We start from the raw sequence: 26,463 nt of genomic DNA, 5'->3' as shown, positions 1-26,463 counted from the left end.
CTTCCTGAGCTGTAATATAATGAATTTCAGGTCAGCCAAGGCTACATGGCATGACTTTGTCTCAAAGAGAAAAATAGCAACAACAACAATGACAATAATAAGTTAGGAAACTATCCCTCCATCCTAAAGTGCCAAACACCCAGGTCCGGCGTCCTGGCTAGTTCTATGTCAACTTGATCCAAGTTAGAGTCATCTGAAAGGAGGGAACCTCAGATGAGAAAATGCCTCCATAAGATCTGGCTGTGGGGCATTTTCTTTATTAGTGATAGACATAGTAGAGCCCAGTGCATGGCTGGTGGTACTATCCTTTGTCCTGAGTTCTATAAGAAAGCAGGTTGAGTAAGTCATGAGGAGTAAGCCAGTAAGCCGCACTCCTCCATGGCCTCTAATCAGCTTCTGCCTCCTGCTTCTAGGGTCCTGTGCTGATTGGGTTCCTCTCCTGACTTCCTTTGATGATGGGCTATGACGTGGAAGTGTAAGCCAAATAACCCTTTCCTTTGCAACTTGCTTTTTAGTCATGGTGTTTCATCACTGCAATAGAAACCCTAAGAAAACCCAGAAGTATAAATGACAACTTATTTTTTGGAACTTGCTGTTTTCCTAAGGGGGGGAAGGCAAAAAGGTAAGCTAGCCAGTTCAAAATGTGTCCCTTGACCCCATTCCATGTAGGGCAGAAGTGTTACTCACACAGCAGACAAGGAACTGTCTTTCTTGGGCTTCTTCTTCTCTCTTGCATCACTGAAATCCAGTGCAGCCTTATCCATGCCCAGTAATTCACTGATTCTGTCTCTCCCATAAAACTCTCCATACTTATCCATTACCTGTGGTCAAGGAAGAAGAACGTCATTGGCCTTAACTAATAAACAGCACCACTTAGTCAATTATACAAGAGTAGATTTTCTTGCTACTCTTGAAATTGGTTGATTTTACAGAAAAATTAGCCTTCTGGTTTACAGTCCATCTTCTGGGGTCATGCTGTTGAAGTTCTAAATAAACTTATAGCATTTTGAATAAATCATCTCTGAGGAATGAGATGCCCCTTTTAGTAAGGGAGGCGTAGGAAAGACTGCTGTGAGGTACAAGAACAAAAGGCTAGGGGAGGTGGGAAGAAGGTGACCATCGTTCTTTTACCAGGGATTTTGTCAGAGTTCTTGTGATTGTCATGGTCTCTAAGTTTTGTGCTTATCTCAGGTGTCTGTCATGATGTACCAGTTGTGCATTAATGTTTTCATCCCATTGTACAGATTAAGAAACTGAGGAGATAGCTCAGTTGATGAAGAGCCATGTACAAAGCTGAATGTAGTAGAGTATGCTTATAATTCCAGCACTGGGAAGGCAGAAGCAAGTGGATCTGTGAGATTCGCTGGCTAGAGAGCTGATTCTAACTGATGAGTCTCAGGACCTGGAGAAAGACCATGTTTCAAAATAAGATGGACTGTTCCCAAGAAACAATAGCCAAAAGCTGACCTTGACTTCTACACCCAACTACACATATGTCCACATATCCTCACTCACACACACCTGTGTACCCAAACACACAAGCACGCACACATACACACACACACACACACACACACGAAAGCTTGCTACTTGGGCATGGCTTGCAGCTCAGCATAAATCTCAGCGTGTTTGGCTCTGTGCTGTGCTTCTCCCAGCCCTAAGTTCAAGTACTCATGTGTAACAAACAGTACAAAGGAAGAGTCAATATGGAAGAAACAGGTAAACTGAGCAAAGAAAAACAGAATAGATCACTAATGGCAGGAGGAAAAGGAGGAAAGCAAGCAGAGGTCGGTGTGCCCAGGAGACCAAGTGTGAAGGCAAGAGGACACAGGGAGAAGGAGAGACAAGAGAAGACAGGGAACTCAGGAATGACAGCTCTTTCCACATGCCCAAAACATGTTAAATCAAAGAAAGCATTAAAGACAAGTGGAGGTTAAAATGACTAAGAGCACAGGCCTTTCAGGCTAACTAAGCCAATCTGCTCTGTACTTTCTCTCAGGGCTGAAGATGGCCTGTGCTGGCCAGTCTCCAAAGGGCATGGGCGCACTCTTCGCCCTAGAGGACACAGCAGGTACTGCAGCGGAGGAGCCAGGAATGAGTTACTCTGTCTTCCTCTCTCCCTCCCTACTTTATTTTGTGTGTGCATGCATGCACGTGTCTGTGTGCACATCTGTGAGTGTATGTGAAGGCCAGAGACCAGTGTCAGATGGTTTGTTTATTCCCTCTCCAGCTTGATTTCTCACTGAACCTGGAGCTCACTAGTCCTGTGAGGCTAAAGGGCCAGTGAGTCCTCCTGACTCTCTGATCTATGCCTGCCTGCTGCTTGGATTACAAGCATGTACTGGGTCAGCTTATGTGAGTGCTGGGGGTACAAACTCAGGTCCTCATGTCACACAGCAAGCACTTAAACTGTGTCATCGCCCTAGTTCTGACCTTGTTTATTTAACATAATAGAAAAGTTTTTTTTTTCTGGAAACACTTGTGGTTTTATATTTTAGAAACACCCTTTTCATATCACTAAAAATGCCATAGATATAAGATATTTAAATTGTCCATTTAAAATTGTTTTAAAATAGTTGAAAACTCTGGTCTAATTTAGATATTCATTTGTGTGTTAGTGTAATAAACTCAAAGTTTCACAAGGTTACAAAAAATGTACAAAGGTATATCAACAATCATCAATCACAGATTCTTTCCACCACAAATCATGGACGGACACACACACACACACTATGCTTAATTACACTTCAGTTACATTCAAGCTCTTGGCGTATGCACCATCTCTGCATCAGGTGGTAAGAAAGACTGTCTCCTTGACAACCAAGTTAGAAGCCGCACTGAATTGATAAACACACAAAAGGCCTCTTCCCAGGATAGGCGCACCTGTGCCAGTACACACCAAGCAGGCATTCACCGCGAGACAATGTATGAGCTGAACAGCTCAAAGAATCAGCAAGGAGCCTGGAGCAGGCTGGCGGGGAAGCTGGGGTGAGAGTGGGGAATATGTCTACAATCCCAGCATTCTCAGGAAGCTGAGGGAAGACTACAGTGAGTTTACAGCAGATTGGGCTGCCTGGTGAGTTCCAGGCTAGTCTGGGTTACAATTTGAGACCTTCTCTCAAAACTCCACTTTAAAAAAAAAAGATAAGAAGCAAGGAAATAACAAAAAAGTGATTCCTGCACAACAGCCTTCAGCACACAAACATTTTTACATACAATATTTCAACTAAAATGTGCAGAGCTACATACAGACCCCATGTGACAGGGTGGGCAGGGATAACCCCAGCCTCTGAGCAGAGGCTCTCAACAGCCGAGCTTAGCAGCAGCTGTTGTAGGTACAGGGTTGTAGCTGAAGCAAGGAAACCATTCTCTTCTGTTCTCTCCTCCACCTTCCAGGACAATTAGAATCAGATTTATTTTTTAAGATAAGACAGAAAACAAAACAAACAAACAAACAAACAAAAAGCCTACAATCTGCAGCCAACATGGGCAACCCAGATGGTATCAAATTCTTATTGATTCTTGTCACTGTTCCCTAAGGCAGGACAGGTAAGGGAAGCAAGGTCTGTTGATGTGGGGGCAAAAGAGTATGGATTTCTCAGATGCTCTTTTGAAAAACCCTAGTGGATTCTTTCGCTGCCTGGAAATAACAGTGAGCAATTGGAACACACCTCACAATCCACTCTCCATCCAAAACACATCACAGCAAAGCCTGAAACAGCCTTTAAAAAAGAAAAAAGAAAGAAAGAAACACTGGGAATCTATTCCCTCTTAGAAATATTACCTTTCTTTTCACAAATTTATCCCAGTAGTTATTGGGAAATGACCTAAAAGATTCAAAAGATACAAAAGCAGAGAGGTAAGAATAGCCATTACTTTTAAAACAATAAATAACATATAATTTGAAATAAACAAAATACTGAAAGCAATATGCATGCAGATATCCTGCAGTCTACTTAGTAGTACAATGAATCAATGAATCATAACCACTCTGTTCATAATTTTTCTATATCATAAGTGTACTAAATATCATTTCATAATAGCATATAAATGAACAAAGATGTTGATCACATTAAAAGGATATGTTATATGTTAATATAATTATATTTATTTACAAGTTGTAATATTGTATTTATCATTTATTTATCCCTCCCTCCTCCTTCCCTCCCTCCCTCCATCTATCTATCTATCTATCTATCTATCTATCTATCTATCTATCTATCTATACACACACATTATATATTCTTGTCAGTTATTTTTAAAATTAGAATGTTTAGGAACTATGGCTTGGGTGGTGGCTGACATGCAGAGTGCTTGTCTAGCATGCTCAAGGCCCTAGGTTCAAGTCCTCCCACTCCAAAAAAAGAACCAACTAGTAGACTGGACACCTGTCACTCTGTTGCTATGAAGTTAGAGCCTTATTTCTCACTGGAAAACTCAGAGCCTACTAGAAATGGTAACTTTTAAGAATCAGCAATTCCGGGGCTGGGGACATAGCAGCAGCAGCAGAATATTTACAGAGCATGGACAAGGCCTTGAGTTCAATTCTCAGTGTGATAAAAAAGTAAAAAAGAACAAACAAGCTCAGCATATCTGATTCTTCTGAAGTATAAACACTCAAAAATATACTGTCAATAACTGTTTCTGTATAAGTTATAAGTTGGGATGGATTTACATGTGAGGTACATCACATTGTAACATATGCTAGGTTCCTGTGAAGATGGTTGGTGGTATCCTCTGGAAGTTCAGGTACTTTAGCAATGCAAATGCAGTGCTTGCCTTCAATGCTACACCCCTTTCCTTAATGAATAATTTCTGCTTCCTCTGCATTTGGATGAGATTGTGGGTCATAAGGCTAGTGCCACACCCCCTTGAACACTGGGAAATGGGGGTGTAGTCCCATCAGCCCTGTGGAAATGGCCTCCAAGCATGTTTTGCTTAAGAGATTTAGACCAGAGGGCAGAAACTGCAGCATCCATTAGGCTTCTCAGAGGTCTTAGTCTTTTGATTTTCTTGGCTGAATATGTAACTGTTACTCACTTAGACTGAACTTTTAACAAACCTTTAGAAACTCTAGCAGAGAATTTCCTTAAATGCCTTGAAATCCCTGAGCCCAGAAATGCTTCTCATAACCCCTCACTCACTGTGTGTTGATCACGAGTCTGTCCCACTGGCCTTTGATATCATCTTCCGACGGCTGCTCCGTAATGTAAAGCCCATCAAACTCCAACTTCCGTGCCACTTCCTTCTCTCGCTTAAAAATAACCAAGGGGACCTGCGGGTGGGAATCAGCATGTTGACATCCGTTTAGCTGGACTGACATTTCTCTATCTTTACAACACAGGTCTTGCTGCACATGGGAATCAGCAATTCGACATTCATTTAGCTGGACTGACATGTCTCACAGTCACTATATTTACAAAACAGCTCTTGGAAAGATTTATTTCTCCATGAACTTTCAGGTAGGCAAAAATTTCAATGAAAATCAATCAACTACATTCAGGCAGAAAGAAGCATCTAGAAGGTTTTGGGAAAACAGCACACATACACGTGTATATGTTTTAAAGACACAAGGGTTAAGGCATGAATATGTTAATGGAAGCATTCTAAATACTAAAAGAGACTGGCAATTACAAAATATTCAATATACATTTAAATATATTATTTTAATGCATCAATATGAACAGATGGGAAAAACTTACATCTACAAATCCATGTGTTTTAATCTCTTTAATAATATTATGCACAGCATGCATATATTATATAGAAGTACATTCAAGTTTTAACATTGGCAAAAGTCTTGGTGAGTAAAAAGATGTCTCTGTCATTTGCGGATGATTCTCTTTTCACACAGACAGTGTCTATGTGAGCACAGGGGGAGGTATTGACACTGAGGAAGTACCCAGGAATATTTACCCCCATGAGAAGAGGAAGGCAAGAGGTAGAAAAAGCCCCTTTATTTCACATGCTAGTCTTTTATGCCAAGCCCTAGCTTTTCATCTATCTTACAGAGATTTCATAGCCAGATGTGCAGAGCAGTGAAATAACAAATAGATATATTTGCACAGGTGAGGACATCCCCAAGCACTTAGACAGACTATATTACCATCTCAAATTTTATTCACCAAGCTTACTGTTATCCCCCAGCAGGGACATGGGGATAAAGGCAGTTAATTATTTCCTAGATAAAACAGCAGGAATTATGTGTCTTCTGTCATAGATGTTGAGAGATCTGTACCTAACAACAGAACACTCGTGCTTGACAGGTATTTAACTGTGAGAGTCTGTGGGCAGTCGGGAGGGTGGCTCACTTTTGTGTGGTCAAGTTGTACTTGAAAAGGTTGACTGTATAAATAATTATCAGTAGGCAAAAGTGTACCTGAAATCGATGACTGATCAGCAGAAACTTAGAAAGGTCAGGCTCTCTCGTCCTAGCTTCAGAGATGGAAGCCTACAGTCACATTCTACTCTCCGCCCTTCGCCCATTATTTTCCTCTACCCCAACCTGCTTCTCCCTTCTGCCCCAGAGGTGTGGATTCCTAGTGCACCCCAAACAAAATGCCACACTCAGAGATTTCACCTCAGCATCGGAATCCCCAGAAGTCCACACTGCAGACAGACACTTTACACGCACGGGTACCCGGGAACTTACTTTCAAGCAGTAGTATCCAATGATGCAGAAGAAGGAGATGATGGTGTGGAGGATGGCTAAGATGCGCAGGGTGGGTTCCATGTAGCCGCTGCTCTCCTCCAGGACGTAGTGAACCGCAATGATCCTGTGGGGGCTGCTGTCCAGGCTGGTGGTCATTTTAGCACTATCGCTGGAAGTTCTGGTAGGCAGCTCCTTTCCTTCAACCACGGAAGAAGTGGAGACCTGATTCAAACCATTTAAAATACAGTCAGTTCTCTGTGGGCCACGTCGTCACAAACAGAAAGAAATGGAAACACGACCTCTGCAGACAGTTGGGTGTGAAGTCAGTACATAATGGTGTCATGGAAAGACTATTGGGAAAGTATAAGGAGACAGCTTTTCCAGCAGCAAATACAAGTAATAAATACGCGTCTAAAGTTTATGCTGGGGGGTTGTTGAGAGATAACTTGGTAGGAAAAAGCACTTGCTGCCAAGTTTGATGACCTGAGTCCATGACATGGTAGAAGGAAAGAACAGATTCTCGCTAGGTGTTCTCTGCCCAGCTCATGACCTCCACATGACTTCTACACCATGACATGCTTATTTGTACACACACATATACAGATACACACACACTTAATGTTAATTTTTTAAAGTTCATGCTAGCCCAACAAACAGTTATAACGATTTCAAATTGTGCAGAAAACACTAGATATTTCTATTCTCAGTTATTCATATAATGTCACATGAGAAAGGTTCCGTCTCATCCAGACATCATAAATCATAACAAGTAAGAAATTCAGCTGAATCATCCTAGGAACTCCAGGGTGAACCCTCTGTAACACACAAACGTCTCAGTCCTGGCCAGCTGAGGTCCCTCCTGCTCACTTGCCAGGAGTGCATGCATCGTTTTCTGGGGCATCTGTAGTGGGACTGGGCTTTGGTCTGTTTCTTTTGTTAAGATGCACAGAATTGGTGTAATGTGTTCACTCGAAGCTCGCAGGGGAATCTATCCATTGGCATCAGCCACTGTTGACATTTAGAACAGAGTGATCTTTAACCTACCAGAATACACACATGTACCTTGTAGAAGAGCAGGATGAAGTTGATGGCGAATGCGACAAACAGGGCCAGCATTCTCATGTTGTAAAAGTTTCGAGCAAAATAGTTCTGAAGAGAGAAAGAGTTAAGAACAGGCCGCCTAGTAAGAAATCAGAGATGTGCAAATGTTTTAAACAAAGCATTCATTCATTTTACTCCAAACTGCAGATTGAGAGCCTGCTGTGTCCTTGTGCTGGAGATACACAATAAAGGACCAAGTTTCTTCCACCAAGCAGAAGACAACTAATAATAACCATACCCTCGGTAGTAAATATCATTCAAGGACTCCGAATGGCATATTGATACATAGGTTAAGGTTTAGGGAGTGAGGTGATAGTTTGTAGTAGATGAGTAGGAAAGACTCATATCAGGAGGAGAGCCTGAGTACAGGCCTGGGCGTGGCAAGGGAGCTAACTGAGCCAACACAGGGGGAAGGTATATTAGAGATATCGATAGTGTGGACAGGGCCTTTAATTAAGAGTGAGGCAGAAGAGAGGGATAAGAGCATTTGCTGCTCTTGCAGAGGATTTGGATTCAGTTTCCAGCACCCACATAAAAGTTCACAACTATCTGTAATTCTAATTTTGGGGGATCTCATGTCCTCTTCTGACCTCCAAAGGTATTATTAAGAAGAGTAATGATGTGTGTGTGTGTGTGTATGTGTGTGTGTGTATGTGTGTGTGTGTATGTGTGTGTGTGTGTGTGTGTGTGTATCAATGTGCTTGAACCCTAGAAAAAAGAACAGAGAAAGAGAGAAGTGAGCCCTGGCAGGTGAGTCGGAGCTGAGTTCTAAAGGATCCCAATGAAGATTCGAGTTGTCCATTACAGTAAACTGATTTGATGATCTCTAAATCCATTTACAACCTCTAAGACTACACTTGAGGGATATGAAGTCTGTCCTAGCATTTCCTGGATTTAGAATGTGGATGAATGACCTAATCCTTCCTGGAACATATCTTGTCTCTTCTGTAATGTAAGCATAACAACAGAACCAACTTCCCACATTTGCTATGGTAATTAATGAGAATATATGAGAAAATCCATTATTCATTTTTAATATGCTACTAATAATCATATATGATACTTTGTATGCTGCTACTGTTATGATTGCTGTTTTACTCTAGATGGGATAAGATGCTATTGGAGAACTCAAGAGGACAGGATACAAGATGATGACTTAGACACTCCTCTGTGGAAACAGTAGAAGCAATGGGGACTGGTTAGTAAGCATGACTGCAAAAAGAGGTGATGTTGGCAGTGGGTTGGCCCCCATGGTAGCTGTGGACATGGAATCAGGTAGACCTTCGAGGCACTTTGAAAGAAGAACGGGGGGTTGTTTTGTTTGTTTGTTTTCTGTACTATGCTAGAAGTAACAGAGAAAAAGCTCAAAGATCAGTATTAAGTGACTGGTTGGTATGGTACAATGAATCGGAAGAAGCCACATCAACTCAGCAGAAGAGGATGTAAGGGGAAGAGTCCACACTGGAAGCTACTATTTGTTATAACATGAAGTGAGCTTTAGCATGATAATGCCTAATGATAACAACCATGCTTCTCACTAATCTCTCCATGGACATGCCCCCTCTCTGTGGGGTCCTTGCCCTACAATGGATGGGGGCTTTATGGCCACACCTAGTTATACTAGGACTGAACAATATACTCAAACTTGGCCAATTATACTGGTATTATCTCCTAGAAAGTAATAAAATAGATCACAGAGACTGAGTTATCTAACTATAGCTTTTGTATGGGGACTGTCACAAAGACATAGAGGTTAGAGATGTATGGGCAGGGGGACAGGCATCATGGCCATGATTGGTCTAATGTGTGCAAACTGTCAAGCTGATGCCAAAGCTACAAAGAGATGGAAAAAGGTGAAAGAGTTACATAAAGTTGGGAAACACAGATCCCAGAGGCAGAAATGGAAGGGAAGCCTCATTTGCTTTCCTTATGCAACTGCAGAGGCAGGTTCCTTCCTCGGGAACCACAGGGCCACTAGAGGGTACTGAAGAGCCTACCCAACCTCTAGAGCATTAACAAAGAGAGATGCATGCTGCTATGGTAACCACTGGTGCATATCAAATTAACAATTATACAGTTATCTCAGAAAGCTTTATGTTCAATGGACTCTGTAGCAAACAATATAGAGAAAACACAAGATTTGGGAAATACTCCTATAAAACCCTATGGAGAATTATCTTCTTTCATTTCTTCATTTTCTTTTACTTGTTTCTAAAGAAACATTTTGAATATCATCACTGAAAAGCTGACTCATTAGGTTTACACTTATAAAATATGCTTATGTTTTACTTCTATAAGTTTGTTCATATTTCTTTTTAGTAAAAGGTGGGTTGATAGACTCATTTGGTTCTGGGCTGAACTATAAATTCCATAGACACAGGAGGCTATGCCTTGTTTATAGTCAACTATTACAGAGCCTTGAAAATATGCTTGATGGGTTCTGAAGTATTTGTAGGAAGACTATGGTGCTACTGTGGTGTCTATGTAGAGGCCTTGTGGTATCAGATCATGTGAAGGTGTGTAGAGGCCACAGAGTGTTAGGCAGTATAAATTGTGTAATAGGAGTAGTTTGAAAAAAGACATTTGTCTTAAAACACAAATACCGGGCTGTAGAGATGACTGAACAATTAAGAGCACTGGCTGCCCATGCAAGGGAAATAGGTTTGGTTCTCAGCACCCACAATTTGTAGCTCACAATTGTCTGTAACTTCAGTTCCAGGGTATCAGGTGCCCTCTTCTGGGCCCTCAGGCACTTGCATACACATTGTATACATCAACGCATGGAAACAATCACATGTATACATAAAATAAAGATAAACAGTTTCAAAAATCAAAGTACACTAAAATGAGTAGATAAACATCTGCTTAGCTCTTTGGTTATGAAGGCAGAGCCTTCATAGGTCAAATTGGGTGAAAAGAGAAAACATTTGGAAAAAATTTTGTCCTAAATGGATATAGACTTTTTTCTTACAATTATTCCCTAAATAATTTATTATAACAAACATTTCCATAATATTCACACTGTGTTAGAGATTGCAAATAATCTAGATAGGTCAAAATACATGGAAGGATGTGGCTATCTATACTCAGACATTCTACTATTCTTTCACGAGGAGCTTGCATACTCTCAGATGTGGGTGGTGGAAGGATTTTCTGGGATCAACTGCTACACATAGCCAGGGACAACCAATCAGTACCAAAAGTCTCACCAGCAGCTTCTGTTGGTAGGCTATGATTTTCTTCCAGAATGCTGACTCGGGGACTTCTGGCTCCCCATAGCGATGTGTATGAAGCTGCCTCAACTTCTGTTTCCCCTTCTCATCTTTGGCTTTTTCTTCTTTTTCTCCATCTTCTCCCCTGTGAAAACAAAGGAATCATAAGCCACATAGAAGACCTGAAGAACCAAAGAGTTACTTTGCAAAATACAAAGTAAGCAAATAAATCACAATAGCCATTTAGAAAATATGTTCTACATGTACACACATATATGTCTATGTGTAAGCATGTGCATGTATGTGCATATGCAATCCAGAAACAAACTTGAGGATCCTTCTTTTCCAGGTACTACTTACCATGATTGGTGAGATAGTCTAAGACTGTTTCGTCTATTAGGCTAGGCTGTCTGGCCAGCAACTCCCCGGGATTTGACCATCTCTACCTCCCCAGTGCTGGGATTACAGGAGCCGGCCATCACATCCAGCCTTTTATGCGGGTTTTGGGATCAAACTCAGGGTTATACATTCATATGACAAGTATTTTAGGAACTGAGCCATCCCCTGTAGCTCTCAGACTAAGTTCTGCCCCCAAAGAATCAGCATTCTGGGTTACAGATTGAGACAAAGGATTTCCTGCCCTCACCGCAGATAAATAATTCTGTGGAATTTGAATCAAAATGGCATTTTTTCAGGCCAGCCATCATTTTGCATTCATATTTTAGCAGATTCTCTTTACTTGTTTAGTTAGACATTTGATTACAAAATGGCGCAACAACAAAGACATTTCTCCTGTCTCCCCACCCCTATTCAACACACCTTGCTTTCTTTTTATTATGATGGAAGGAAGGCTTCATGTGTGTCAGGCAAGTGATCTGCCATGATGTTACACCCCCAGCTCTCTTTTTTACCATTTAACTGGAGACAGGGTGTCACTAAGTTGCCCAAGTTGGCCTTGAATTTCTGTATAACCCAAGCCATTCTTGAATGTGCAGCCTTCCTGCTCCATCCTCCCAAAGGCCTAGAGGTGATTGTTTTATTTGTGTGTGTTATTTGTGGGGTTGGGTTATGCCATTTGTTTGGGAGGAGGGGCAGGGCATGCCTTTATGTGTATGTGTGGGGAGGCATGCCATTTGTGGTGGGGACATGCCATTTGTGACAGGGTCATAGTCACATGCAGGGTCAGAGGTCATAGTGCACTAGTGAAGGTCAAAGGGCATCTTGCAGGAGTTGATTCTCACCAACTACAATATAGATTCTGGGATTGAAGTCAGGGCCTCAGTTTTGGCAGCAAATGCCTTTACCTGCTGAGCCACCTTCCTGGCCCATAATTCAAGTTTTAACAGTCTCTAACCACTGAGACTTAAAATTAAAGTCCTGTACATTTGGGTGTTTTCACATGTAAAGGACATTGATATGCTAACACACTGATACACATTCACTTAGTTTTATTAAGGAAAATACATTAATTTTAATATCAATATGATTTATTGCTATATTAATTTCAGATAACAATGGAATTAGAACTATAAGTTTAGTTCATTTGTAAGAACTAGAGTTACTTATTTATGTTATGTGTGCACATGCACATGTGTGGGGGTCAGAGGACAAGCTGAGGTGAGGAAGGGAGTTGGTTATCTTCTTTTACCATGTGGGTTCTGGGGGTCAAACTCAGGCCACCAGACTTGGAAACAAGCACACTCAGCTGCTAAGTGACCTCTCCAGCCCCAGGGCTAGAAGTTCATATAAAAAATGCTTTACATTTAAATAGAGTAAGGCCTTCCTGTGAGGGCATAGATGCTGAGCTCAGCTCACACCAGGTCTGGCCAACACTATTTTGCAGCAGGAAAGACCTGCTGTTTTACAGCACCCTATCACATGTGCCACTTTTTGTACTCTGAATATCATTTATCTGACCATATTTATGACAGATCCAAGATCTAAAACAATGAAATCAGGCTGATGAAGAAGCAAAATAATTGTGGAAGAGGGGTAATATTCCTGCTCCGAGACTGGAGATGAGACGGGAACCTACGGTTTTCATTTTTTTGTAGATTTTTCTAGCTGGACATGAGATTACATACCTTTGGAGTGAGACAAGGGCTTTCTATTACAGATATAAAGCCATGGTGGAGAAAGAGGTGGGCATTTCCCTTGTCTCCTGCTGTGCTTCTCATTACCTACCTCTGTGTTTATAATCAGGTTCCACAATACCAGATGTGCTCATGAAGAGGCAGAGCCCTAGGCCCATACCATGACAGGGAACAGAAGGCCATGCACATGTGTATGCATGTGCATGCATGAGTGCATGTGTGCTCACTCATGAGTGCATGCACAAAGTGGGATGGGGCTCAGGAACCCGAACTATGTGTTTGTGAGTGGGTGGGTGCATGTGTGTGTGCATATATGTTCTGATGTAGGCCAGGAGGTAACCTTGGGTGTGGCTCCTCAGTGGCCATCCACCAGATATTTCTTCCGACAAAGTCTCTTACTGGCCTAGAGCTCTCTGATTAGGCTATCTTGGCTGTCCAGGGATCCATCTGTCTGTCTTTCCCTTCTCAGTACTGGGATTACAAATCTGCACCTCACATCAAGGATTTGATATAGGTGTGGGGATCGAACCCAGGTCCTCATGCTTATGGAGCAAGTGCATTACTAGCTAATCTACCTCTCCAGCCTGCAACCTTGATTTTTAACAATCTCTAAGAGATTTCTATGCATGTGGCCTCAGACCATGCTCAGAGAGATGCCACTCCAGAACACACTAAGCTGAATTTGCTACATTAGTTTCTTCCCATCTTTAACTGGACAGACATTCATATATAAGGTTTATACATCAGTCCTTTCATGTAGACACTGGGGTCTCTTCTGATCGGAGAGAATCACACACAGAGAATGGCCATGGAAAGAGGAGGAAGACCCTAGGTGGGAGTAATCCAGGTAGCCCTACAAGAGGTAAGGTCCTAGTTTTCACACAGATCTGAGATGGGGTCATGTGACACCTTTGTAAGGTAAGAGTCTCTACCCAAAGAGCAGGGGCCAGATCAAAAGGTTATGGGTCTTAGATTGTGATGGTACATACTCAGCTTTCTCCGGTTCAGACTTGGTTTCTTCCTTTTCTTCCTTTTCCTCTTTTGCCTTCTGTTCCTTGACATGTCAATAGGAAACAAACAAACAAAAACCAAGAATATTTTATTACTATCATAGGTATTTGTATATAGGTACAAGTGCTCTTGTCTCTGTATGTAAGTATGTGTATGTGTGGCCATGTATATGAAGATCAAAAAATAACATAAGCCATCATTTTTCAGAAAACCTGGGTATTTTGGACAGGTCTGAGATTCTTCAATTAGGCTAGCCTTGCTAGCTAGTGAACTCCAGGGACTTGCCTGTCTTTGCCTCCCCTGATCTGAGATTATTACATTTGACTTACGCTTGCTATTACATTTGCTATTACACTTGACTTTTTCTTTTTAAAATGTGGGTCCTTGGATTGAACTTCAAGCCTCATGCTTGCAAAGTGTCATAGATATCTATTGTTGTGATAAAACACCACAAGCAAAAGTATCTGGAGAGGAAAGAGTTTACTTCATGCCACAGTTTACAGTCCACCACTAAGGGCAGTCAGGGCAGGAACCTGGAGGCAAGCACTGAAGCAGAATCAGGTAGAACATTGCTTCCTGGCTTCATCTTCATGATTTTCTCAACCTGCTTTCTTATATAAGCCAGGAGTATCGGCCCAGATGTGGCTCAGATGTGGCTCAGATGTGGCCCAGATGTGGCACCACTCACAGTGGGCTGGACCCTCCCACATCAATCATTAATTTAGGGAATGCCTGAAATACTTGTCCCCAGGCCAGCCTTATGGAGGACTTTTTACTCAAATGAGAGTTTCTCTTTTCAAATGACTCCAGCTTGCCAACTGGACAAAATGGTAGCAGAACACAAAACAAGAACTTTAGTGACAGATATCTTCTCTGCTCTGTAAGTAGGGTTATATATTATCATCACTGAGTGTATTTGGGGAGCTGTATAGGCACCTGCTAATTCACAATCCACAATTCATAACAGGAGACCTTTTGTTTATACTGAGCTAGAGGTTCATGACCGTGTGTCCTCCTATCTCTCACTTTTTCTGCACACCCTCCTCTCCAAGAGCAGTGGATTAAGAACTCTCTAGACTCCTCTCCACTGGCTTTCTCATTTCAGAAACTACCCTCATTATCTTATCCACTGGGCCAAATCTTCTTTATTTTTCAAGGGCATTTTATATTTTACCTCTTCTTATCACCATCTGGCTACTGGTGTTTGCATTATATCAGCACACAGAACTCCACCCATTGACAAACCTTTTGGCTCTATGTTCTCAGACACTTGGAAAAGTAAGCACAGAGATTAGGGGATGGAAAGATGGCACAACTGACCACACCATCACAACATGACTTTATCTCCATGAAGCATACATATGAACAGCTTCACATAGCAATTCATATATTCCTTATGGGTCGAGATTTGTCTTCCAACGGCCTTTTTTTTTTTTTTAAAGAAAGACAATGAGAGAGAGAGAGAGAGAGAGAGAGAGAGAGAGAGAGAGAGAGAGAGAGAGAACAATCTTGATGGCATTAATAATGATGACTTAAAGTACCTGAAACTTTTCTTGTACCTCAGGGACAGGGATGGGGTTAGTCATAAGGTCACTGAGGCCGGCATTCGGGTTGTGAGGAATTAGTTTGTACTGTCCTCCTTCTCTCTTCAGATCCAAGCCAAATATGTCTGAGAGAAGGTCACTTTCCTCTGTCAGTTCCTTCAAGTCCGTCAGGTCTTCAGAGGGCAGGGCTGACTCTAAAGGCTTCCTCTCTCCCTCTTCCTCATCTCCTCGCACCTCATCCTGAGTGGGGTCTGGCATGTTGGCTAGAAGCTCTGCCACTTTGATTTTCTTAGCACCCTCCACCAGGCTGCCCCCCAGCAGTAGGCTGGAGACTATGCGAAAGAAGCCCCTACAGACGCTGGCCACGAAGTGTAAGAGGGTGACAAACACACTCCAGTAGGATGAGAAGAAGGCCGAGACCATGTCCTTCACCGTCATCTTCTTCATTCTCTTCATCTGCTTCTTAAGGCTCTTCAGGCTGAGCATCCTCACAAGGGTTAGGACATTGTACCTGAGAGCAAACAGGGCCGACTGGATGGTGAGAAGGGAGAAGAAGCCCATCCGTGGGGCCTGCTCCTCTGGCCTCTCCTTCTCACTCTCTTCTTTATTCGCCGATCTCTCGTTCAGATCGGACTCTGAGATCTGAGCTGCCAGCTGCATCTCAAAGATGGTATCCTCACAGAAGTTCACGAAGAGCTCCATCTTCTCCTTCTCCCCTCCCTCATTGACCACATCGAATATGAACTGCCTCTTGGACTCCTTGACCTGAGGCTTTTCCCACTGAGTTCGGCTGGATTCGCTGATCTCAAAATAGACCCTCTCAATGCGCTTGGCACTGCCCATGATCTCAATGCGGCCCAGGAAAGGTTGGAAGTAGTTGAGGACGCTCTCTGCCAATTCCAAGAAGGTCTGCAGCCTCGTGTCATTGGGCATGTGCTCTGAAAGGTTGGTCAACAGAACAGCGACATTGAAGCCGATGTCCTTGGCAGGCTCATGGAACCTTTTGACAAACTCTTCATAGTCAAGTGTCTCGTTTTCATCCGTCTCTGCACAGGACAGCAGGAACTCAGTCTCTGACTGGGTGTAGTGCTTGTGGCTCTCCATGGCTTTGTGGAAGTCTCTCTTGGAAATGACACCTTTGCCATCAGGGTCATACTCTTTAAATGTGTCTGAGGATGTCAGGTCCTTTAGTTTCAGAAACATGTCAAAGAACTTGAGGATCATCTCCACATTGTTAGATGATTCCACAAGCATGTCTACCATCTGTTTGCCTATTGTTCCATTCACCACGTTACCTGGAGGAAAAGCATTTGTAGTTGTTTAAAAAAATGAGCACTTTTGACAAAGCTGGTATCTACAATCAATCAATCAATCATCATTAATCATACAGACCTGGGATTAAACATGAACTAAAGCCACTGATTTAATTTCCTCCCAGTGTATGAGGCCTCAAGAACAGATGGATAATTATTTCTAATCTAACATCTCAAAAAGTGATTAAAGAAACACTGGAAGAGCCTTGATCACAAAGTAATTAGGTTTCACACACAAAATCATATTTCTGGGCCTGTGAGATGGTTTTATCAGATAAGGGTACTACTTATTGAAGCGAATGACAACTTAAAGTCCCCCCTTTTCCCCTTCTTTTCCTTCCTCTCCCTCCTGCTCTCTCTCTCTCTCCCTCCCTCTCTCTCTCTCTCTCTCCCTCTCTCTCTCTCTCTCTCTCTCTCTTTCTCTCTCTCTCTCTCTCTCTGTTTACTCTTTTTTCTCTCTCCCTCCTCTCCCTTTTCTTCCCTCCCTCCATCACTGTTTTTTAATGACAACCACCATCCTGTATTTCCTCATGGTCCAGTCTGGAGTTAGAAAAGACATTACTGACAAGCTTCAGTAAAATGGGGTTATTTTCTAAATAGAAGTCCCACAGAAGACTGTACTTCTAGAACATGGAGCTCTATGAACCCCCAAACAGGTAGAACGCTGTGACTGGCAGGATGTCACAGATGTTGCTATAACATGTTTGTGTAGTAGACACATGTGGTGAAGAGCCTGAAGGAGGTTTCCAGGAATGCCTGAGGGGAATTATCTTAATTACATTAACTGGTGTTAGAAGACTCATCTTACTTGTGGCTCGGACTCTCCTCCGGGCAGGAGATCCTGGAGAAAGGAGCTGAGCACTAGCCGGCATGTGTTCATTGCTCTCTGCCCCCTCACTGTGGATACAACACAACCAGCTGCTCCACGCCCCTTCCGCCTTAATGTCTCCACCAGGATACAATGTGCCACAGAAATAACCATTTCTCCACTAAGTTGCTTTTATCAGGAAATTTTATCATAGCAAGAAGGAAAGAAACTAAGACGCCCAGCAATGCATCAGAGCTGCTGGATACTGCTTCCTGGTATGATGTCTCACTACATGATGATGCCAAATAAGAGGACAAATTTGTCTGGAAAGAATAAAAGAGAACTTGAAAGTAAGTGCACATTTAAAGTCCTACCTTCTAGCATAGACAGCAGCATGACCACCATGTCCTTCTGGAGATCCATAAGTTCTTTTAAGAGCTCAATCTGGCTGGAATCCTAGAAACAACATATTGCATTTGAGAGAAGGGGAAGAGAATATGGCAAGATCACATCGGTCTCAGAGAGAACTTCCTGGTTGCAGACACTAAGCTCCTTAAGGCATTGTAGAGCTAACAGGTATTGTAGACTGTCAGGTATAAACACATGACCTACAGAAAATAAATTGCAATGAAGTAGAGAACTTTACTGCTCACTTTGATGTGTGTCTGCTGAAGTATCTGCAAGGACCTGTGCCCCAAAAGAATCCAAGTCCTGGGGAACATGCTAAGGCTGGACAAGATTCAGCTGTCTCTGCATATGGGACACAGTTTTCACTTGAAAAGACAATATTTTTTCCCTCACTCTGACTTCTTTCTTTTTATTATTTTTATAGGTATTTATTTATCTAGAGAAACTGTGCATGCATGTGCATGTGTGCATGCTCATATCCCACTGTAAGCTTGTGGAAGCTATAGGACAGTTTACAGGGAGTAGCTCTCTCCTTCTACTATGTAGGTCCTGGGGTCCAAACTTGGTCTCCAGGCTTGGCAGCTAGTGCCTTCATCCTCTCAGTCACCTCTCTTCTGACCCTAACTCTTGAATTCTTTTTTTCTATCATGTGCTGGACACTCATTACCAATAGATGTGTCAGGGCATTAGCTACCAACAAGATGCCTTGCACCAAAGAGGCACCCTTCCAGTCAGCCTTCTGACTGTTCCTAAAGTAATCACAGGAGCTGGAGGAGGGGCAGAGGAAGGGATTTGAGTGGGAAAGAGGAGGGGAGGGGAAAAGAGAAATAGGATCAGGTATTTTGAGGGGGAACAGAAAACAGGAGTGAAGCCCTGAGGGCCAGCAGAAAGAATGGAAACGGGCAACCTTGGGAGGTAGAAGGTGGGGGAACCCTCTAGGTTGTACCAGAGATCTATGCCTGTGAGGTGAGGGACAGTCAGGACTCAAAGGGAGGAACCTTAGATGAAATGTCCATCAGTGGGAAGAGGGAATTTATAGAGTCCACGTCCAGTAGAAAAATGGAGTATCAAGTAGAGGGATGGGGTTGCCATCCCACAGTCAAAAAACTCTGACCCAGAATTGTTCCTGTCTAAGAGATTATTTTTTCTATTCATGCATCTTTAATTTGAAATGGGACATGTATTGAGGTAGGGAAGCAAGAAGTTGATATTTCTAACAGACTTTGTGAATTAACATCAAAACATGTTCCTTATTTATCTTTTTAACCACTGTCTTCTCTTTGACTTTCAGAAAGTTGTTTTCCTGGTAGTACAAATGTCATCTTTGCTTGTGTGTGACCCTGTAAGGACTTCCCTTCCTTAACAAATTTATCACAAGGTTCAAATCACTTTTCAATATCCGTAATAGGGAAGAAAATCCTCAGTGAACAAAGAGCAGAGAGTGAGTCGAAAAGCTGGGATAGGACAATGTCTGCCATCTCTTCCTTCCCTCACATCCTTTCTTCTCCCTCTTTGCTCATTCATGAAGTGCTTTTGGTTTTGGTTTGGATGCTGGAGATCTCAGCAGTAATGCATCTGCTCTAACTCCATGGAGACTCTTTCCATATCATTAAGGTGGGAGCCTTAAGTGGTACAGCTGTCCATACATAAGACATCCAATCGACTTTCTGATGATGTAGTTGCTTTTGAGTCACCCATCCTTCTACAGGTAACGCCAGCTTGTTGGTTCACCCAAATTGGTAGAGTGTGTTCTTTGGTCAGCTGGTGCCCTCTCCATCAGGAGCATAAAGTGTTTTTATTAAAACATTTGATGTAGGGGATAGAGAAATTGATCAGTGGTTGAGAACACTTGCTGCTCTTGCCTAGAGCCTGAGTTTAATTCCTAGCACTAACATCAGGTGTCTTATTGCCATCTAAAACTCTAGCTCCATGGGAGCCAATAGCTTTCTTCTGGACCTTATGGGTACCTACAGTTACACGCACATACCCAGTACACACACATATACAGACACACACACACAAAATGTCTTTTAAAAAATCATTTACCTTAACTAGCTATACAATATTTTATTTATGAGTTCATTAAAAATAAATAATTTTTATTATGAAATAAGATAAATTAAAATTTAAAAATACAATATTTGATATAGAGTAAAAGACCCTTAAGGGAGTTATATGGAGAGATAATATTAAACTTAAGGAAGTGAGTGCTAAGTTACAGAAGTTGGTCGTTCTAGTCCATCTTGTTCTCAGTTAAAGGCACTTACCTGAGACAGCTTCATCTGCATGTGTGCAAATACATGAAGGAAGCCCACAACAGCATCCCACAGCCTGCTGTGTGCCAGGCTCTGCTGGTTTCCAGTACAAGGACCCTATAGTACGGACAGAAAGATGGTGATCATTTAGGATCATTTTTTTCCTCAAATAAACTCCAAGGAAAGAAGAAATTTAGCTCTCTGTTCACATATCCCCATTGCTAGCTCCTTATCTATGAAGACAGAGGCATAAAATACAAGACAAGATGCCCTCAACAGTTAGTGTCCATCCTGCAATTATCTAGTTAAATGTACTTAAAAATGTCTCAGGGATTTTGATGGTTTGTTTTTGTATGGATATTAACTCACTGAGGACACTGATCATCTCTTCTGGTTATAGGAAAAGCAGTGGGTACTGATGATTTGGTTGTTCAGTCAAATTGATAGTTACTACCTTGTGTAAAAAGAATATGTTAAACTAGTTTGGTGGCTAAAACCTATGAAACCACCAGTAGGTTTGAGTTCAAGGTCATCTTTGGCTACTTAGTAGCTAGAGACCAGCCTGCACTACATGAGACCCATTCAGAAAACAGAAACAAACAACAACAAAAACTGAAAATATGCTTAGGAGGAGAAGAAATTTTTTTCTTATCCCTAAGTAGTAATGCAGATATAATATTCACGGAGGAATCAACTCTTTACTGCTTTAATTGTACAGTTATTTAGCAAACAGTGTAATCACTGACAATTTTAAAGTAATAGTGACCATTAATTTCATAAATCCTGAATCCAAAGGAACTGAATCTGTTATAACAACGTTTTATTGGAAAGCTATTGGCTGAAAGAGCTCTAGCTTTGGTCTCCTTTAGAACACAAACCAAGCCATATCATTATAACATGAGCTCCATAGTCATGGAAAAACAAGCAACTTTTAATTAGAAGCCTTTTTATTCGGCTAATCATATGTTACATACACATAAAGAGTAGTCCCTTAAAGATATATTACATATTAGATGCATTATTTAAAATACTATTACATCCAGAAACACAGGATAAAAGTTCCCCCACCCTGCCCCTTTGGTGGAGCACTGAATCAATTGCAGGCGGCTAGGCCTGATTTATAAATAGGTAACTTACTGAACTCACAAGTAATTCTCATAAATACAACTCAGTGATTGTTAAACTCTTAAATTTTAATATGGGGGAGGGAGATGGTTCAATGGATAAAAGGGACTCGCATGACCCTGATGGGATGAATTCAATTTCTATGATCTACAATTGAAAAAATAAAAGCCAGATTCAGAGGTGCACAACTATAACCTTAGTTCTCTTCTATGTAGGTAGAGCCGAAGGATTGTAGGGAGCCTTGCAGGCTAGCTAGACTGGAGTGCCTTACACAGAAATGGAAACAAGAAACAGTGCCTTGCAACAAGGTGGAAGACTGTGGTAACTTCTGGCCTCAAAACAATAGCAACACTTTGTTGCTACTGAATTATAGCTGCAACACACTCATGCATGGTGCAGGTATCAGGAGAACAGACAGCAAGGTTACAGGTGAACAGCAGAAAATCAACTTGGCTTTTGTTTAGCAACAATTTCCTTTGGGACATATTTAAGGTTCTAATTCACAATAAGAGTTTTGCATCGCACTGGGCTAACTAGGACTTGTGTGGGCAGTCCTGATAAGACAACAGTGGCCAGCCTAAGGCTAAACACCCACTATTCCCTTACCAAATGAAAATTGCAGCAATCCATGATTTTGGACTAAAACCAGTTGAGAATCAAAACTGAGCCATTCATGATGAGGTTCCAAGTTACAACATCAAAAGCCAAGCTGTTAACCTGACCTTCAAATCAGCAAGAAAGAAAAGGCCTTTTATTCTGAGATCTTGTTCTGTTGGGAAGACAATGAATGTGCTTCCTTAACATGATCCTGACACAAAAATCAAACCTCAGTCTGACCCTTTGTCCTGATGTTGATCAGTTACTCTTTGTAGATCATTTTGACTCCCTGGCCCTGAAGACAGGGAGAGTGACTAGCCTGCAATCTTCAGCTTCTTTGGCTCTTTCTTCCAGCTCACTGATGAACTCCTTCTATTTTAGCAAATGAAGTGCTGCCCGGTTTAAGAATTAGGAAATAATGCTAATTATGACAGGAAATGACATTATGCAATTTCACCCATGTATATCCCTTAAAGCTAAAAAGAATGTAGTGTACATTCAAGAACCTGCTCGCCCTTAAGCTGCTTGTTTCTGGGAGCTTAGCAAATCTAAACACAGGTTCTAAGATGCTAGTTTTTAACTATTCCTATGCAACTTCAGCCTCACTGTCTCTGGAATTCTATAAACTATGTGTTAATGACCCAGTTCCTCTTCTCTTTCCTTTCCCTTGTATTTACTGAGTGCTCAGCAGTTATTACAGGTCCTAGAAATGCAGCACGGCTCAAACCACTCCTCCAGAGCCTCTCTAATGGCTGAACTTTCACTGAGTCTGATTGCACGCTTCAGCCTCATATTTAGTGTAGATATTGGTAAAGAGAAGGCAAAGAATGAACCGAAGGGCTGGGGAGATAGGTAAGAGGCTAAAAGTGTTTCCTGCTGTTCCAGTGGGCCTAGGTTTAGTTCCCAGCACCCACATGGCAGCTCACAATAGCCTGAAACTCCAGCCCTAGGATATCTGACATTCTCTCCTGGCTTCCCTGGGCACCCACACATACAAAAAATAAATACATGAATCAAAAGTGTATATAATATGATATATATTATTATATATAATTTTATTTTATTATATATAATTTTAAATATTATATATGTTATAATATATATATAATAATTATATATATATATAATTATTTCTAATTCAACAGGAATGTGGAGTATATTTTAGGTGCAATACATTTTCTATGGATTCAATGATAACTGGTTAAATTGTACCTCTATCTATCTATCTATCTATCTATCTATCTATCTATCATCTATCTATCACCTATCTACCTCCCTATAGGTACTGGGGACTAAACCTAGAGCTAGGCATGTGTTTTACTATTGACTATATCTGTCCATTTTATTTTTTATTTTGAGACAGGACCTCACTAACTTGCCCAGGTTGCCCAGGTTAGACCTCACTCTGAAGCCTAGGCAGGCATTGGATTTGAGAGTTTTCTACCTCACATCTCGATTAGCTGGAATGACAAGTCTGCCACAGGGCGCAGGTCAGAAGAGTCTCTTTAGAATAGCTGCTTCTTTCTTTCTTTCCCCAGCAGAAATGTCTGATATTTACCTGGATATATTCCGTGAGCGTGTTGAACACTTGCTTCGCCACTTGGATGGCTTTGGAAAAGTTACGCTGGCCCTGTTCGTCTATGATGTCCTTGCCAGAGTAGTACCAATAGAAATCACTAATGGACTCCTGGAAAACAGAGACCGTGCTGTGGATGGGCCTTAGCCAGTTCTCACTGACCCGGACAGGCTTGCTCGCCAGTACAGAGAGATCTTAAATACAGTGGCAAAAGAAAAGCTGTAAAGTCAACACCTGTCATGAGCAACCTTCCCAAAAGAACCATGGGGAAAACCTCATCACTTCCAGCAACACCCCCATCGAAATAACAAGCAGAGAACTTAGCTTTGAAAATTACTGTCTCGTGACCATGGATTTGATGAATAGAATAATTCAGGAAACTAATGTATTTGTCCACTGAGTGAATTTAGATGTTTATTATGTGAGCCTGGCAACTAGACAAGCCATGGAACAATGTTTTGGAGCTTACAGATGTCTGTTCTCCTTTTCCTCCAATGAAGCCATGAGTATTTTACCAAGGTGATTACATAGCTAGGAGCTATGAAACTTCTGTAAATAAGGACAGTGGCTGGCCTGCTCATGATCACTGACAGCTGCAAACAGGCTCCTGTGATATTGATATTCACAGATATGTTCCACATTCACACATTTTAAAGAAGTCTTCATTGGCTAAACAAATAACATAATTTTGTTGAAGATATGGACTATATTTGAGTTTGTTGATGTAGTCTCAGAACTTGTAAGTATGTTTTCCGAAGTGCCTTTAGATATACTTGCTTCATAGGGGACTTTTCTCCCATTAAGTAGAGGAAGGACGAGAAGACAGAAGAAATGAAGTTAGGGGAGAGAGAGTAAGGCAAGGTTGGAAGAATGGAGGGAGGGAGAAAGAGAGAAAGGGGAGAGGCAAAAGAAGGGATAAAGTTGAATAAAAGAATAGAGCAGAAGAGAGGCAAAGAAAAGGAGAGAGGAGAGGAGGGGCAGGGATGGGAGGGGAGGGGAGGAGAGAGGAGGGGAGAGGAGGGGAGAGGAGAGGAGAGACTAAACTGGCCATACTTTTTTATTTTCAGAGGAAGATAGGCCTGGCCTGGTGATGTCATGTTATAATCCCAGATGTTGATGGTGGGAACAGCCTAAGACAGAAACCACAAGTATAAGGGCTTCCTGGTACAGTGGGAGCTCAAGGCTTTGGGTCAGAGTCCTGGTACCAGGGAGATTTGGGTTTTAAGCTATTTAAGGAAAAAGCTGGAATGCTGAATTTCTGTTTTTGATTGTTGGTTTAATACTGGGCCAGGCTCTTTATTTTCTAGGACAGTGAGAGAAATAAACCCTTTACAGAGCTGCTATCATTGTACAGCCTTACCCCCTTAGCTCCAACCTGGGAAATCAGTTAAACATAATTATAGTGTCCGAAGCATTTTTTAAGCAACAAAGTGTTGGGTTAAATTTTAAATCAGTGAAAATACCAAGACAACAGTAAAACTCAGCTTGGGAATGTCAAAGTCACAGAGTGCTTCACAAAACAAATAAACCTAAAACACTTTTGACCTCAGAGGAAGAGGTCATGTACAAAAAGTACATGTTACAGAGAGAAGATAACGAGTGTCTAAGAATTGTGGGGAGGTTGTAATCACTTTAGCCAGAAATCCACACACATTCAAACCCACTTAGCACTTGTGCAGTTAGCCAGCTGACCCCAGTGTCCCCCACAGCTGGCAGGTACAACCACTTACCTGCACTCGAAGGAGGTAGTCCACAGTAGAAATGATGATATTGACTGTGGTGTTGTTGCCAGTCTGAGTTCTCAGGTAATTCTGAAAATCTACACAAAACCAAAACTCTTTTATTAAGAGCCCCCTCAGAAGTACAAAATAAGGTGTCCCTACAAGTCAATGATACTGCCTAACAGCAACATTAGGGTGACCAAAGGCAGCATTTGTCTGATCTTTGAACATGAAGTCATTCACCTCTCCTATTACCTCCAGTTAACTCGTGGTAGAGAGCCTGCCTTGTACGTTTAAGACCCTGGGTTCAATTTCCAGCCACATAAATGAAAACTAAAATGAGTGATGATCTCCCCAAACCTATTTCTCAGGCCCCAGATTAAGACATTGCTAGCATCATCTTATGTCACATTCTAGAGATCTGGATATATACATGACTAAAGATGTTTCCATTTTTGAGAACATAAAATGGAATTATTCATTCAGAAATGTTGTGTTCTCAAGTTCTGCGCAAAAATGTTTGGAAGACAAAGGCAACAGTGAGTGAGGTGTGGTTCCTGTCTTTTTGGGACTGCAGGCTGGCCCAGAGCTGGGTATAAAAACCAGGACTCAAAATACATCAAGCAACATACACAAATGTATGCCTGAGGTCAATAAAAATTAGGGGAAAAAAGCTAGCCATCCACATTACTGTGAAGCTATCTAATTTATCACCACCACCACCATCACCACATCCCTTGTTTTCACTAACATTGCAATAATAGGAAGATCAAGCAAAGCCAGGAACATGGTACATGCTTGTAATCTCAGAAATTGGGAGGCAGAGGCTGGAGGAGGCTGGTGTACACAACCAGTTTGGGGCCAGTAATAGTGAGATTTTTGTCTCAAAAAACTAGGAGGGGGAGACGAAGGAGAAGTACAGGGAGCTGGGAAGGGAGTAAGAGTGGAAATGGGAGAGAGAGGGGAACAAGGGACTGGGAAAGGAGAGAGGGGTGGATAAGATGGATGGATGGATGGATGGATGGATGGATGGATGGATGGATGGAT

The 26,463-nt window shown here is 41.8% G+C and overlaps 1 protein-coding gene across 1 annotated transcript in view; it reads right to left on the bottom strand.

Annotated features, from left to right (window-relative positions):
• The window catches only part of Ryr2 (ryanodine receptor 2), a 424,465-nt gene that overhangs the window by 21,198 nt on the left and 376,804 nt on the right, over positions 1-26,463 (bottom strand). The window contains exons 87-98 of the mRNA XM_028769855.1: positions 25,426-25,514; positions 23,678-23,806; positions 20,410-20,514; positions 18,109-18,190; positions 15,611-16,908; positions 14,048-14,112; positions 10,963-11,110; positions 7,715-7,801; positions 6,653-6,874; positions 5,145-5,275; positions 3,785-3,827; positions 688-821 (exon numbers count right to left, since the gene is read on the bottom strand). Of these exons, the coding sequence (XP_028625688.1) occupies positions 688-821; positions 3,785-3,827; positions 5,145-5,275; positions 6,653-6,874; positions 7,715-7,801; positions 10,963-11,110; positions 14,048-14,112; positions 15,611-16,908; positions 18,109-18,190; positions 20,410-20,514; positions 23,678-23,806; positions 25,426-25,514 (2,533 nt within the window). The remainder of the gene's footprint in view (positions 1-687; positions 822-3,784; positions 3,828-5,144; positions 5,276-6,652; positions 6,875-7,714; positions 7,802-10,962; positions 11,111-14,047; positions 14,113-15,610; positions 16,909-18,108; positions 18,191-20,409; positions 20,515-23,677; positions 23,807-25,425; positions 25,515-26,463) is intronic.

Source organism: Grammomys surdaster, unplaced genomic scaffold (genome assembly GCF_004785775.1).
Source record: "Grammomys surdaster isolate TR1022 unplaced genomic scaffold, NIH_TR_1.0 194, whole genome shotgun sequence".
In the NCBI taxonomy this organism is placed as follows: domain Eukaryota; kingdom Metazoa; phylum Chordata; class Mammalia; order Rodentia; family Muridae; genus Grammomys; species Grammomys surdaster.
Note: the sequence above shows the minus strand (reverse complement) of the source record. Positions and strands in the feature narration are given on the sequence as shown.